General features: G+C 44.5%; 1 protein-coding gene across 2 annotated transcripts in view; it reads right to left on the bottom strand.

The window, feature by feature from the left end:
* Positions 1-821: 821 nt before the first annotated feature.
* LOC135558413 (tyrosine-protein kinase JAK1-like) overlaps positions 822-14,033 on the bottom strand; it is a 29,070-nt gene continuing 15,858 nt past the window's right edge. For both annotated transcript variants that reach the window (XM_064992198.1, XM_064992197.1), the window contains exons 15-25: positions 13,483-13,610; positions 12,523-12,658; positions 12,296-12,447; positions 11,803-11,953; positions 10,914-11,008; positions 10,342-10,522; positions 10,127-10,251; positions 7,239-7,411; positions 3,893-4,010; positions 2,986-3,096; positions 822-2,176 (exon numbers count right to left, since the gene is read on the bottom strand). In XM_064992198.1, coding sequence (XP_064848270.1) covers positions 2,051-2,176; positions 2,986-3,096; positions 3,893-4,010; positions 7,239-7,411; positions 10,127-10,251; positions 10,342-10,522; positions 10,914-11,008; positions 11,803-11,953; positions 12,296-12,447; positions 12,523-12,658; positions 13,483-13,610 — 1,496 coding nt within the window. In that variant the 3' untranslated portion in view covers positions 822-2,050. The remainder of the gene's footprint in view (positions 2,177-2,985; positions 3,097-3,892; positions 4,011-7,238; positions 7,412-10,126; positions 10,252-10,341; positions 10,523-10,913; positions 11,009-11,802; positions 11,954-12,295; positions 12,448-12,522; positions 12,659-13,482; positions 13,611-14,033) is intronic.

The raw sequence follows: 14,033 nt of genomic DNA on the forward strand, positions 1-14,033 counted from the left end.
GGGGCTCCAGTGTGAGAGAACAGTGTTGGGTGTGGTAGGGGGCTCCAGTGTGAGAGAACAGGGTTGGGTGTGGTAAGTGGCCACAGTGGGAGAGAACAGGGTTGGGTGTGGTAAGGGGCTACAGTGGCTAACCGAATGGCTGAGTGGTACAGTGTCCAATTTTCAATGTAGCCTATATTTATTCTCCTATTGTAAAAAATATATTGCTTGTTATCGTTTGACAAGTGAGCTTTTGTCTGTGCTTTTCTGTCCGTCTTTGTCGACTGTGTTTTCATCCATCCATCTATTTGGATAAAAGTGTCTGCTGAATGGCATAAATATTATGATATGAATTCTATTATTTAGGGTTGCACGATATCGAACATATCGAAATTGGCCGATATTAGCTAAAAATGCCAACACCGGCATCGGCCCGATGTCTAGTTGAACGCCGATGTCAAAGCTGGCGTGTATACCTATATAATGTAGGTACATGACGTAATGACATCACGTACCATTTTACACTACACGTGCAACACAGCGTTCCTAACCTGGCCCACAATGTCTGCTGTGTGGATCGAGCCGCCAATAAGTCCAGCAGTCATTTGAAAGAGTAAGAACATTTTCAGCGAGACGACTCAAAGGTGAAATTCATTCAACGCCAAGATAATGGAAATCATTGCCCTTGACAATCAACCGTTCTCGGTGGTGGGTGATGTTGGCTTTCGCCGACTGGTCGGGCACAGGCAGAGCTGAAACTTCACTGCTTGACATGTATGATGAAATCCTGGTTGAGAATGAAACAACTGAACAATGAAACAGCACAGTAAGTAAGTGAAAAATAGATTTTGATTATATTTTACTGGTAATAGGAACATACGTAAATGCCAACAAAATACATTTTTTGGTCAGTGTGGTGTGTGTGTGTGACTTTTATTTAACTAGGGAAGTTAGTTAAGAACAAATTCTTATTTACAATGACGGCCTACCCCGGCCAAACCCGGAAGACGCTGGGCCAATTGTGTGTTGCCCTACGGTACTCCCAATTACGGCCGGATGTGATACAGCCTGGATTTGAACCAGGGACTGTAGTGACGCCTCTTGCACTGAGATGTAGTGCCTTAGACCGCTGCGTCCGTGTGTGTGTTAACTATTTAACTGTACTAGAATGCTTAAACGGCTGCTAAAATTTCAGTTTGTTTTTGGCAAGGAAAATATGGGATATCGGTCATGAATGTCATATCAGTGCATCACTAGTATTATTATCTATCCATCTATGTGTCAGCTTTGTCAGGTCAGACAGCCAGTCCATCTCCTCCGTGCCTCTCGTCCAGCAGCAGCTTTGTCAGGTCAGACAGCCAGTCCATCTCCTCCGTGCCTCTCGTCCAGCAGCAGCTTTGTCAGGTCAGACAGCCAGTCCATCTCTTCCGTGCCTCTCATCCAGCAGCAGCTTTGTCAGGTCAGACAGCCAGTCCATCTCCTCCGTGCCTCTCGTCCAGCAGCAGCTTTGTCAGGTCAGACAGCCAGTCCATCTCCTCCGTGCCTCTCGTCCAGCAGCAGCTTTGTCAGGTCAGACAGCCAGTCCATCTCCTCCGTGCCTCTCATCCAGCAGCAGCTTCATCAGGTCAGACAGCCAGTCCATCTCCTCCGTGCCTCTCATCCAGCAGCAGCTCTGTCAGGTCAGACAGCCAGTCCATCTCCTCCGTGCCTCTCGTCCAGCAGCAGCAGCTCTGTCAGGTCAGACAGCCAGTCCATCTCCTCCGTGCCTCTCGTCCAGCAGCAGCTCTGTCAGGTCAGACAGCCAGTCCATCTCCTCCGTGCCTCTCGTCCAGCAGCAGCTCTGTCAGGTCAGACAGCCAGTCCATCTCCTCCGTGCCTCTCGTCCAGCAGCAGCTCTGTCAGGTCAGACAGCCAGTCCATCTCCTCCGTGCCTCTCGTCCAGCAGCAGCTCTGTCAGGTCAGACAGCCAGTCCATCTCCTCCGTGCCTCTCGTCCTGCAGCAGCAGCTCTGTCAGGTCAGACAGCCAGTCCATCTCCTCCGTGCCTCTCGTCCAGCAGCAGCTCTGTCAGGTCAGACAGCCAGTCCATCTCCTCCGTGCCTCTCGTCCAGCAGCAGCTCAAGCTCTGTGATCAGGTCTTTGAACTGAATCCTGTTCTCCGAGGAACTCTCCCAACACCTCCTCATCAGAGAGTATACCTGCATACACACACAGAAGTGCAAAGACCAGATATAAAAATCTTCAAAAAAAAATTTGGGCGGGGGGGGGGGTCGAGAAGCAAAACAAATATCCTGCAAGCTAAGGGTCAAAACGCTGCTATGATAAACACACCTGGGAAGACATGTTTATCCTTGTGGATGCAATTTTCCTTTTTATGCTGATGTACATCGGCGTTGATAACGAGCAACCTGCTCAAAGCCATTAGATATGCAGGTTGTTCTATTCCTACTCATTCCTATTGAGGAGCGTTATTTTTTATGCATGTGTCAGATCTTAATTTGATCACCCTGTTGTTGCAAGAAAGTTCCTGCAGGAAATGCAAACTTGTCATTTATATAAGGTTTAAAAAGGCTTCTAAAGTTTTTAATTTCCACTTTTAAAATGTCAGTCTTGATTTGTCCTAACAAAACATGTATAAACCCCTACAAAAATGTCTGTTAATTATAATCCACATAATAATTCCCATTTCCTGTTGATGTAGGATTATTTTCCTGCTGTGAGAAACTGGTCAAATTAAGATCCTACATCTAGAGTAACACTACTGACTTTGTATTGAGAAAGGGTGCTATTAGCTTTGGTGTATGGTGAAGTTGCTCCTAGACACTGATCGTGGGTCAGTGTAGCATTTTTTTCTCACTAATGATTAAGGTTAGGATCGGGGGAGGGGAAGCTGATCCTAGATCTGTACCTAGAGGAAACTTCACCCCAGAGTATCAGCTTTCAGATGAAATAGAAGGAACGACGACAGCCTTTGCGAGCAGGTTACACCATTTCCCAGTTCTCTTACCGCATCCGGGCAGTGAGGTGGACAGGGCAGCCTCCTGCCGGACATCAGCACTTCCACCAATTGGGTGATATTCATCTGACCCTGGATTGGACGAAGCATCTCCAAGAATACCTGTGAACAACCATAACATATGATCAAAACCAAAACAGATGAAACACTGGTCCTACGCTCCAGTTCGATCCCTACCAACACCACAGTCGTTTCTACCAAAGTACACACTTATGCACTCTTCCCATGCATTTAAAAGCTTTAGATTGGTACAAGCATGGGGAAGGAGTTTCTAGTCATTTCCTTTATAAATCCACGAAGGGAAGTGGAAAAGTGCACCGCTCAGAGTATTGAACTTCAGAATTATTTGACCCCAAAACAGACAGACGCTAGTTTAATTAACTAAGACTAGGATACATCTCATCAGATACATGTTAACAGGGTCTGACCCCTGGTATCTCATCAGATACATGTTAACAGGTCTGACCCCTGGTATCTCATCAGATACATGTTAACAGGGTCTGACCCCTGGTATCTCATCAGATACATGTTAACAGGTCTGACCCCTGGTATCTCATCAGATACATGTTAACAGGTCTGACCCCTGGTATCCCATCAGATACATGTTAACAGGTCTGACCCCTGGTATCCCATCAGATACATGTTAACAGGTCTGACCCCTGGTATCTCATCAGATACATGTTAACAGGTCTGACCCCTGGTATCCCATCAGATACATGTTAACAGGTCTGACCCCTGGTATCCCATCAGATACATGTTAACAGGTCTGACCCCTGGTATCCCATCAGATACATGTTAACAGGGTCTGACCCCTGGTATTTGTCAAATCAATCAAGTTTTAGGAATTTGTGTTAACATATTTTCATAGTGAGGTTAACAAATAGACAAAGTTCTTTACCGTGGTAGGACTGCTGCTTGTCTCACAGTAGGTCAACAACTCATAGAGGGTCACTCCGAAGGACCACACGTCAGACGCAGGGTAAAACTTACAGTCCACCAGGCACTCGGGAGCGTACCTACAAGGCAACACATTGGTTAGGGCACAACGTAGCAAAATGTTCTGCAACCGAAAATGAGCGTTTCTTATTGGACAAGTTTAGGTATTTCCTTCCAGTTTGTTTTCTTCCCGTTGGGTGCAAACTGCCTAATGAACACAACCAAGGTTAATATGTACATTTTAGTCACTTAACAGACGCTCTTATGCAGGGCAAGGGCACATAAACAGATTTTTCACCTAGTCAGCTCAGGGATTCGAACCAGCAACATCTTGGTTACTGGCCCAACACTCTACCGTTAGGCAACCTGCTGCCCATGTGAGTTAATGTGAACACACTGAGCCCCGTCCTATTAACATCATAGGATCGAAAATCAGAATTTAATCTGATCCCCTTGACTTTTTCAACAAAAAAATTGCATTACAGCTTAATTCAAAAATGTATTCAACCAACCTACACACAATACCCCATAGTGACATCACAATACCCCATAGTGACATCACAATACCCCATAGTGACAAAGCAACAAGTTTTTTTACATATAAGTATTCAGACCGTTTGCTATGAGATTTAATTCTTTTAAAAATATTTGTATTTATTTAACTGACCACTAGGCTACCCTGGGGTGGCAGGGTAGCCTAGTGGTTAGAGTGTTGGACTAGAATCCCCGAGCTGACAAGGTACAAATCTGTCGTTCTGCCCCTGAACAGGCAGTTAACCCACTGTTCCTAGGCCGTCATTGAAAATAAGAATTTGTTCTTAACTGACTTGCCTAGTTAAATAAAGGTAAAAAAAACAACAACAAAAAACTAGGCAAGTTAGTTAAGAACAAATTCTTATTTACAATGATGGCCCACCCGGCCAAACCCAGACGATGCTGGGCTAATTGTGCGCCACTATATGGGACTCCAAATCACGGCCATTGATCATACTTGAGATGTTTCTACAACATGGAGTCCACCTGTTGTAAATTCAATTGATTGGACATAATTTGGAAAGGCACACATCTGTCTATATAATGTTCCACAGTTGACAGTGCATGTCAGAGCAAAAACATGTAGAGCTCCGAGACAGAATTGTGTCAAGGAACAGATCTGGAGAAGGGTACCAAAACATTTCTGCATTCTCCATCATTCCTAAATGGAAGAAATCGTGAACCACCAAGACTCTTCCTTGAACTGGCCTCCCGTTCAAACTGAGCAATCAGAGGAGAAGGGCCTTGGAGGTGACCAAGAACCCGATGGTCACTCTGATAGAGTTGCAGAGTTCCTCTGTGGAGATGGTTGTCCGTCTGGAAGGTTCTCCCATCTCTGCAGCACTCCACCAATCAGACCTTTATGGTAGAGTGGCCAGATGGAAGCCACTCCTCAGTAAAAGGTACATGACAGCCCGGTTGGAGTTTGCCAAAAGGCACCTAAAAGACTCACAGACCATGAGAAACAAGATTCTCTGGTCTGATGAAACCAAGACTGAACTCTTTGGCCTGAATGCCAAGCATCACGTCTGGAGGAAACCTGGCACCATTCCTACGGTGAAGCATGGTGGTGGCAGCATCATGCTGTGGGGGTGTTTTTTTAGCGGGAGGGACTGGGAGACTAATCAAGAACGAGGGAACGATGAACGGAGCAAAGTACAGAGAGATCCTTGATGAAAACCTAATCCAGAGTGCGCAGGACCTCAGACTGGGGCAAAGGTTCACCTTCCAACAGGACAATGACCCTAAGCACAGAGCCAAGACAAAACAGGAGTGGCTTTGGGACAAGTCTCTGAATGTCCTCGAGTGGCCCAGCCAGAGCCCGGTCTTGAATCCGATCGAACATCTCTGGAAAGACCTAAAAATAGATGTGCAGCAACAGTCCCCATCCAACCTGACAGTAATTGCGAGCATCTGCAGAGACGAATGGGAAAAATTCCCCAAGTATAGGTTTTTAGCTTTGCCATTATGGGGTATTGTGTGTAGATTGATGAGGACAAAAAAATATTTAATCCATTTTAGAACAAGGCTGTAACGTAACAAAATGTGGAAAAAGTCAAGGGGTCTGAATACTTACCGAATATACATAAAAGTATGTGGAAAACCCTTGAAATTAGTGGTTTCGGCTATATTAGCCACACCCGTTGCTGACAGGTGTAGAAAATCGAGCATAGCGCGTAACAATCATCTGTCCTTGGTTGCAATACTCACTACCGAGTTCAAAACTGCCTCTGGAAGCAGTTTCATGAAATTAGTTTCCTTCGCCAAGCAGCCACACACAAGCCTAAGATCACCATGCGCAATGCCGAGCGTTGGCTGGAGCGGTGTAAAGTGACCATTGGACTCTGGAGCAGTGGAAACACGTTCACTGGAGTGATGAATCACACTTCACCATCTGCCAGTCCGATAGACAAATCTGGGTTTGACGGATGCCAGGAGAACGCCACCTGCCCCAATGTATAGTGCCAACTGTAAAGTTTGGTGGAGGAGGAATACAGCGTACAGCTTACAATTACATTTTAGACAATTCTGTGCTTCCAACTTTGTGGCAACAGTTTGGAGAAGAACCTTTTGTGTTTTAGCACGACAATGCCCCTGTGCACAAAGGTCCACAAAGAAATAGTTTGTCGAGATCAGTGTGGAAGAACTTGACTGGCCTGCACATAGCCCTGACCTCAACCCCACCGAACACCTTTGGGAGGAATTGGAATGCTGACTGACTATGAGCCAGGCCTAATCGCACAACATCAGTGCCTGACCTAATGCTCTTGTGGCTGAATGGAAGCAAGTCCCCGCAGCAATGGTCCAACATCTAGTGGGAAGCCTTCCCAGAAGAGGCTGTTACTGAAGCAAAGGGGGACCAACTCCATATTAATGCCCATGATTTTGGAATGAGATGTTCGACGAGCAGGTGTCTACTTACTTTTGGTCATGGAGTGTAGCACCAATAGACATGAAATAGACTGGGATCCAGGCTTTAAAATGCACCTGACCTCATGTTCTTCACATTGATTTGGGAGACAACGATCATGTTAAGTTCTAGGACCTGATCTTGTCATTCAGTGGAGGCTGCTGAGGGGAGGACGGCTCATAATAAATGGCTGGAACGGAGTAAATGGAATGGCATCAAACACATGAAAACCATAGAAACCATATGTTTGATGTTGTTGATACCTTTCCACTTGTACCGCTCCAGCCATTACCAGGTGTCCGTCCTCCCCAATGAAGGTGTCACCAACCTCCTGTGTTGTCATTCTATGTATACATTTGCTCACCAGAACACAGGGCTGTCGGTGTCCTCTCTGACGGTGTAGTAACTCTTGTCCTCCTTCATGCTCTTGGTCAGGCCAAAGTCTCCGATCTTCACCGTGCTCTCGTTCTCCACCAGAACGTTCCGAGCTGCCAGATCCCGGTGGATGAACCGCTGGGATCCCAAGTAATCCATTCCCTGAGACACACACACACACACGTTCACTTGTTTGTATATTTGTATTGCTATTTACCTGGCAGTCTTGTGCTTTTCTACGAGTCTTTGAAACATTTACCACAACATTCCATTTGGTACTAGGCAACAGTTACCAAGTAACAGAAAGTGCATTTAACCAGTTGGATATAGGGGGTGCTATTTTAATTTTTGGATGAAAAACGTTCCCGTTTTAAACAAAATATTTTGTCACGAAAAGATGCTCGACTATGCATATAATTGACAGCTTTGGATAGAAAACACTCTGACGTTTCCAAAACTGCAAAGATATTGTCTGTGGGTGCCACAGAACTGATGTTACAGAAAAAAAACCATATAAATCCAATCAGGAAGTGCCGCATTTTTTAAAACCGCCTCATGGCAATGACTCCTTATATGGCTGTGGAGTAGCTCGTCAGCTTACGTTTTCCACGTTTTCCCCAAGGTGTCTGCAGCATTGTGATGTATTTGTAGGCATATCATTGGAAGATTGACCATAAGAAACTACATTTACCAGGTGGTCGCTTGGTGTCCTCCGTTGCAATTATTGCGTAATCTCCAGCTGCAGTATTTTTTCCGTTTGCTAAGGAGGAGAAACCCAACTGCCATGAATGATTTATCATCGAATAGATATGTGAAAAACACCTTGAGGGTGATTCTAAACAACGTTTGCCATGTTTCTGTCGATATTTTGGAGTTAATTTGTAGTGAATGAATTTTCTTTTTCTTAGCCAAAAGTGATGAACAAACCGGAGCGATTTCTCCTACACAAATAATATTTTTGGAAAAAATGAACATTTGCTATCGAACTGAGTCTCCTAATTGAAAACATCCGAAGTTCTTCAAAGGTAAATGATTTTATTTGAATGGTTTTCTTGTTTTTGTGAAAATGTTGCCTGCTGAATGCTAGGCTTAATGCTATGCTAGGCTATCAATACTCTTACACAAATGCTTGTGTAGCTTTGGTTGAAAAGCATATTTTGAAAATCTGAGATGACAGTGTTGTTAACAAAAGGCTAAGCTTGTGTTTCAATATATTTATTTCATTTGATTTGCGATTTTCATGAAGAAAAAGTTGCGTTATGCTAATGCATTATAGTTTAAGTATTTTTCTGTCGATTTCTCAGCCAAGCAGGATGAACAAACGTGACGTTTTTCGGCTACAAAAATATTATTTTTGGGAAAAAGGAACATTTGCTATCTAACTGGGAGTCTCCTGAGTGAAAGCATCTTCTTCAAAGGTAAATTATTTAATTTGGTTGCTTTTCTTATTTTTGTGAAAATGTTGCCTGCTGCCAGCACAGCCTAGCATAGCATTATGCCATGGTAGACTTACACAAATGCTTGTCTAGCGTTGGCTGTAATGCATATTTTGAAAATCTGAGATGACAGTGTTGTTAACAAAAGGCTAAGCTTGTGTTTGAATACATTTATTTCATTTCATTTGCGATTTTCATGAATAGGAAACGTTGCGTTATGGTAATGCGCTTGAGGCTATGATTACCCTCCAGGATACGGGATTGCTCGTCGCTAGAGGTTAAAGGAGTGCAATGGCTTAGATTCTGTGCAACTCTTTCCATCATCGCAAACTGCAGTACATACATAAACACCTAATACATGGAATTAAAAGGATGAAATTAAAATGTCATTCATTTTGGGGGTATTAACTTCTTGGTGACGGGACAGTATTTTCACGTCCAGATGAAATGAATGCCCAAATTCAACTGCCTGCTACTATGCATATTATTAGTAGATTTGGGTAGAAAACACTCAGACATGATTCAAACAGTTTTAGAAATTTCAGAGTATAACAGAACATATTTTGCAGGCGAAACCCCAATGACAAACCATTCAGATTTGTTTATGTTTTTTTGAGGTCACGCTTTTCAATGAGTTTTCATTGGGAATCCAGATTTCTAAGGGACCTTCTTGCAGTTCCTATCACTTTCACTGGATGTCCACAATCTTTAGAAATTGGTTGAGGTTAACCCTTTGTGTAATGAAGAAGTACGGCCATCTTGAACGAGGGTAACTTGAAGTGTCCTGTTAGATAGAGGCGCGTGACCAGAAAGCATGCGACAGTTTGTTTTCCTCCTGTATTGAACACAGATCATCCCATCTTCAATTTTATCGATTATTTACATAAAAAAATACCTAGTTGTATTACAAAAGTAGTTTGAAATGTTCTGGCAAAGTTTACAGGTAACTTTTGAGATATTTTGTAGTCACAATGCGCAAGTTGGAACGGGTGTTTTTTTGGATCAAACACGCTAAATAAATTGACATTTTGGATATATATCGATGGAATTAATCAAACAAAAGGACAATTTGTGATGTTTATGGGACATATTGTAGTGCCAACAACAGAAGCTCGTCAAAGGTAAGGCATGAATTATATTTTTATTTCTGGTTTTGTGTCGCGCCTGAAATATGGTTTCTCTTTGTTTACGGAGGTGCTATCCTCAGATAATAGCATCGTTTGCTTTCGCCGAAAAGCCTTTTTGAAATCTGACATGTTGGCTGGATTCACAACAAGTATAGCTTTAATCTGCTATCTTGCATGTGTGATTTAATGAAAGTTAGATTTTTATAGTAATTTATTTGAATTTGGCGCTCTGCATTTTCCCTGGCTTTTGGCCAGGTGGGACGCTAGCGTCCCACATATCCCAGAGAGGTTAATGAAGCTCCATACTACTACACCTGGCAGATCTGGAGGGCGTAGTGGAGGAGTCTCCTGAGGGCAGTCTGGTGTTTCCTCCAGGGCAGGTAGTCCTTCAGGCTCCCCGCTGGCAGGTACTCCATGATCAGCTTAGTGGTTCTCCCACCTAGACAGAGAAACACAGTGTTAACACAAACCCCGTCACTGGGATGAGGTGTGTGTGTGTGTGTGTGTGTGACTGCAGAGCTCTCCTCACCATCCTCGCTACACACTCCTCTGTATTTGACAATGTTGTGGTGGTAGAGTTCTCTCATGGTGTCGATCTCTCTCCACAGCTGACCTCTGCTCTCTGGCTTCAGAGACTTGACCGCCACAAGCTGCCCTCGACCGTCCCCACGGGGGTCATACTGACACAACTCCACCTTGCCAAAGTGACCCTGCGAATAGTACACACACACACACACACTTTAAAGAATAATGCCACAGACATCGTGAACCATATTGATGAAAGCCATACAGGTACAGTTTATATCCACACACACTGTTACATACCACAATCATCACATTACAGGTGAACAAACTGATTCATAAAACAAATCCTCACCCCATTATATTTAAATTAAAAATGTATATTTATAGCTTATATTCTGGGTTCTGATTGGGTAAGACAATTGAACTAAGCTCATGAGACATTTAGAAGTGATATTCTTCAACAATCATTGGCTGGAATTAATAAGTCCAACAATGGATGTATTGTACCAATCACAGATTGCCCCTTTAATGTGGACAAGCACCCCAAATGTCTACATGTATTAGGAGTCTCCCTACCTCACCCAGGTCTTTGATTTTCCTGAGGAACCTGGTTTCAAACACGGTGGGGTCCACTTCCTGGATGGGCACCCGACCAGGAGGCAGAGCTGGGTCTGGGGGAGGGGCCACAGAGGCAGGGCTATACTACTTATACTCAGACATTGCCTATAATATAAACACAGGCACGTGCACACACACTTGTCCACATATACACATGCATTTGAGAGAGCGTGACCGAAAAAGATTACAATGACAAGAGTGAAGGTGACACAGAGAGAAACAGGGGGAAGGCGACACAGAGAGAAACAGAGGGAAGGCGACACAGAGAGAAACAGAGGGAAGTCCACACAGAGAGAAACAGAGGGAAGGCCACACAGAGAGAAACAGAGGGAAGGCCACACAGAGAGAAACAGAGGGAAGGCCACACAGAGAGAAACAGAGGGAAGGCCACACAGAGAGAAACAGAGGGAAGGCCACACAGAGAGAAACAGAGGGAAGGCCACACAGAGAGAAACAGAGGGAAGGCCACACAGAGAAACAGAGGGAAGGCCACACAGAGAAACAGAGGGAAGGTCACACAGAGAAACTGAGGGAAGGTCACACAGAGAAACTGAGGGAAGGCCACACAGAGAGAAACAGAGGGAAGGCCACACAGAGAAACAGAGGGAAGGCCACACAGAGAAACTGAGGGAAGGTCACACTGAGAAACTGAGGGAAGGTCACACAGAGAAACAGAGGGAAGGTCACACAGAGAAACTGAGGGAAGGTCACACAGAGAAACAGAGGGAAGGTCACACAGAAAGACTGAGGGAAAGTCACAGAGAAACTGAAGGAAGGTCACAGAGAAACTGAGGGAAGGTCACAGAGAGGGAGAAACATGGAAGATGAGTCCTCTTTGTCCGCTTACTCTGCTCAGCCACCCCGGTGAGGTCCCTGACTATGGCCCTGAAGAAGGGCCTCCTCTTGGGGTCGTAGGTCATGCATTTGGTGATGAGCTCACCCAGCTGAGGGCAGTCTGGGGTCACCAGGGAACACTGGGCCGAGTAAAACATCTCCTTCTGCTCACAGAGAGAAAGATAGGAGACAGATCAGGGACCAAGACTTTGGGTATATAACAACAGGTGTATTCAATGAAATAACTCCAGAAAGACCCTCCCCTCTGAAAGAGATATCACCTGGGAAAATAAGGGATACATTCATGTTTGTATGGGCAGTATAGGGGGTGGTTGTGAGGGAGAGATCGTGTTGTTCACTGTATGTTAGTCATTCTGTTGTGTTGTGAGGGAGAGATTGTGTTGTTCACTGTATGTTAGTCATTATGTTGTGTTGTGAGGGAGAGATCGTGTTGTTCACTGTATGTTAGTCATTCTGTTGTGTTGTGAGGGGAAGTTAGTGTGTACCTCTATGAGTTTCTTGTCTTTGAGAGGAGCCTCTCCATCATAGCAGATCTCCCACAGCGTGGTGCCGAAGCCCCACTTATCCACCGCAACACTCAGGACCTGGCTGTCCCTCACACACTCTGGGGCGATCCACGGAATCCTCTCCACACACTCTAATACAACACAGCCTCATCAGCTAGACACACACACAAACTCTCTCTCTCTCTCTCTCACACACACACACACACCTTGTCTGTTGAGTGAGGAGATGGAGACCCCAGGGCTACTGAGTTTGATGAAGGGCCCAGTCTCTCTCTCCAGGCCATCCCGCTCCACTAGGATGTTCTTAGCAGACACATAGCCATGGACCAGCTTCTTATCCTCCTGAGAGGGAAATACAGGGAAGGGTCAGGTCCATAGCCATATAGACGTATACCACAGGAGGCTGGTGGCACCTGAGTTGGGGAGGACGGGTTCGTGGTAATGGCTGGAGTGGAACTGGTGGAATGGTACCAAATACAGCCAACACATGGTTTCCATTTTCTCCGTTCCAGCTATTATTATGAGCTGTCCTCCCCACAACAGCCTCCACTAACATATACAGACAAATATATAGCCACCTTTGCATGATTTCTTTTAAAATAAGTTGATATAAAAAAAATGCATTTGTTTGATTGACAAAGGCACAGGACCAAGAAGGAAAAAACATTTATAACTGAAATTAAGATCGTGAAAGTCAAAAATGGCCTGGACTAAATTATTCAAAATTTGGTTGGAAGCAATGATTTTTGTTCAATGTATAAATGTATTTTACCTGTGGTAAGTTGCAGGTGCCTACGTGGTAAAAAGAGCCAGTTTTGTAAAGAAAAAAACTGAACATTGTACTCCATTGTAAAGAGCAAAGGTGTCAATATATTTGACTGCATCTGTACAAGTTTTAACAAACTACTGTCTACTCTGGGTTGGCACCAAGTTCCCAGATGCTTACATTCTGGTAAGAATAGACTAATGTTATCATGGCACATTTGTATGCCTGTTTTATACTATAGGGCCAACCTGAACCATACTGGACTGGCTCTGATATTTTCCTTGCACATTGTCCTTTCCAGCACAGTTCCATTAACTATGGTGGATGCGTAAGCAGGCCGTCCCAGTACAGCTAGGCTTGGCCCTATAGTGTGAATCAGGGTTGATTGATGGTTTCTCACCAGGTAGCTGAGGACGCTGGCCAGTTGTTTGGCCACCTGGAATTTCCAGGAAGTGCTGAGTTGAAGACGACACCCCTTCATGAACACATCCAGAGGACCCAGCTTCACATACTCCTCCACAATGATATCTGAACAGGGACCACACAAAGCTTGAGGTCCCCAAAAAAAGTCTAGCCCATTTTCGGATGAAAAAGCACTAGGAAATTGCTATTTTTTTTTTTATTGTCAGAGATATGAAGTATTTTCAGCAACATACGGCATATTGCAAATGTAGACACTATGTCATTACATCTCGGACTTCAGCGAAGCATGAAGTAAACAGCAGTATCTAAGAACTTATCACGTTGTAGCAGATACTCTGTTGCGAGTACATAGTCTAGCATCACAATCATCTACAATAACTTAGGTTCATCCTGCGGCTTGTGGCATATCGCTGAGTGTCAGTTTAAGAATGAAGAAAAAGGCCTCCCAGGTGGCGCAGTGGTCTAGGGCAATGCATCGCAGGGCTAGCTGTGCCACCAGAGACTCTGGGTTCGCGCCCAGGCTCTGTC

The sequence above is a fragment of the Oncorhynchus masou genome, chromosome 17 (genome assembly GCF_036934945.1).
Source record: "Oncorhynchus masou masou isolate Uvic2021 chromosome 17, UVic_Omas_1.1, whole genome shotgun sequence".
Lineage (NCBI taxonomy): Eukaryota > Metazoa > Chordata > Actinopteri > Salmoniformes > Salmonidae > Oncorhynchus > Oncorhynchus masou.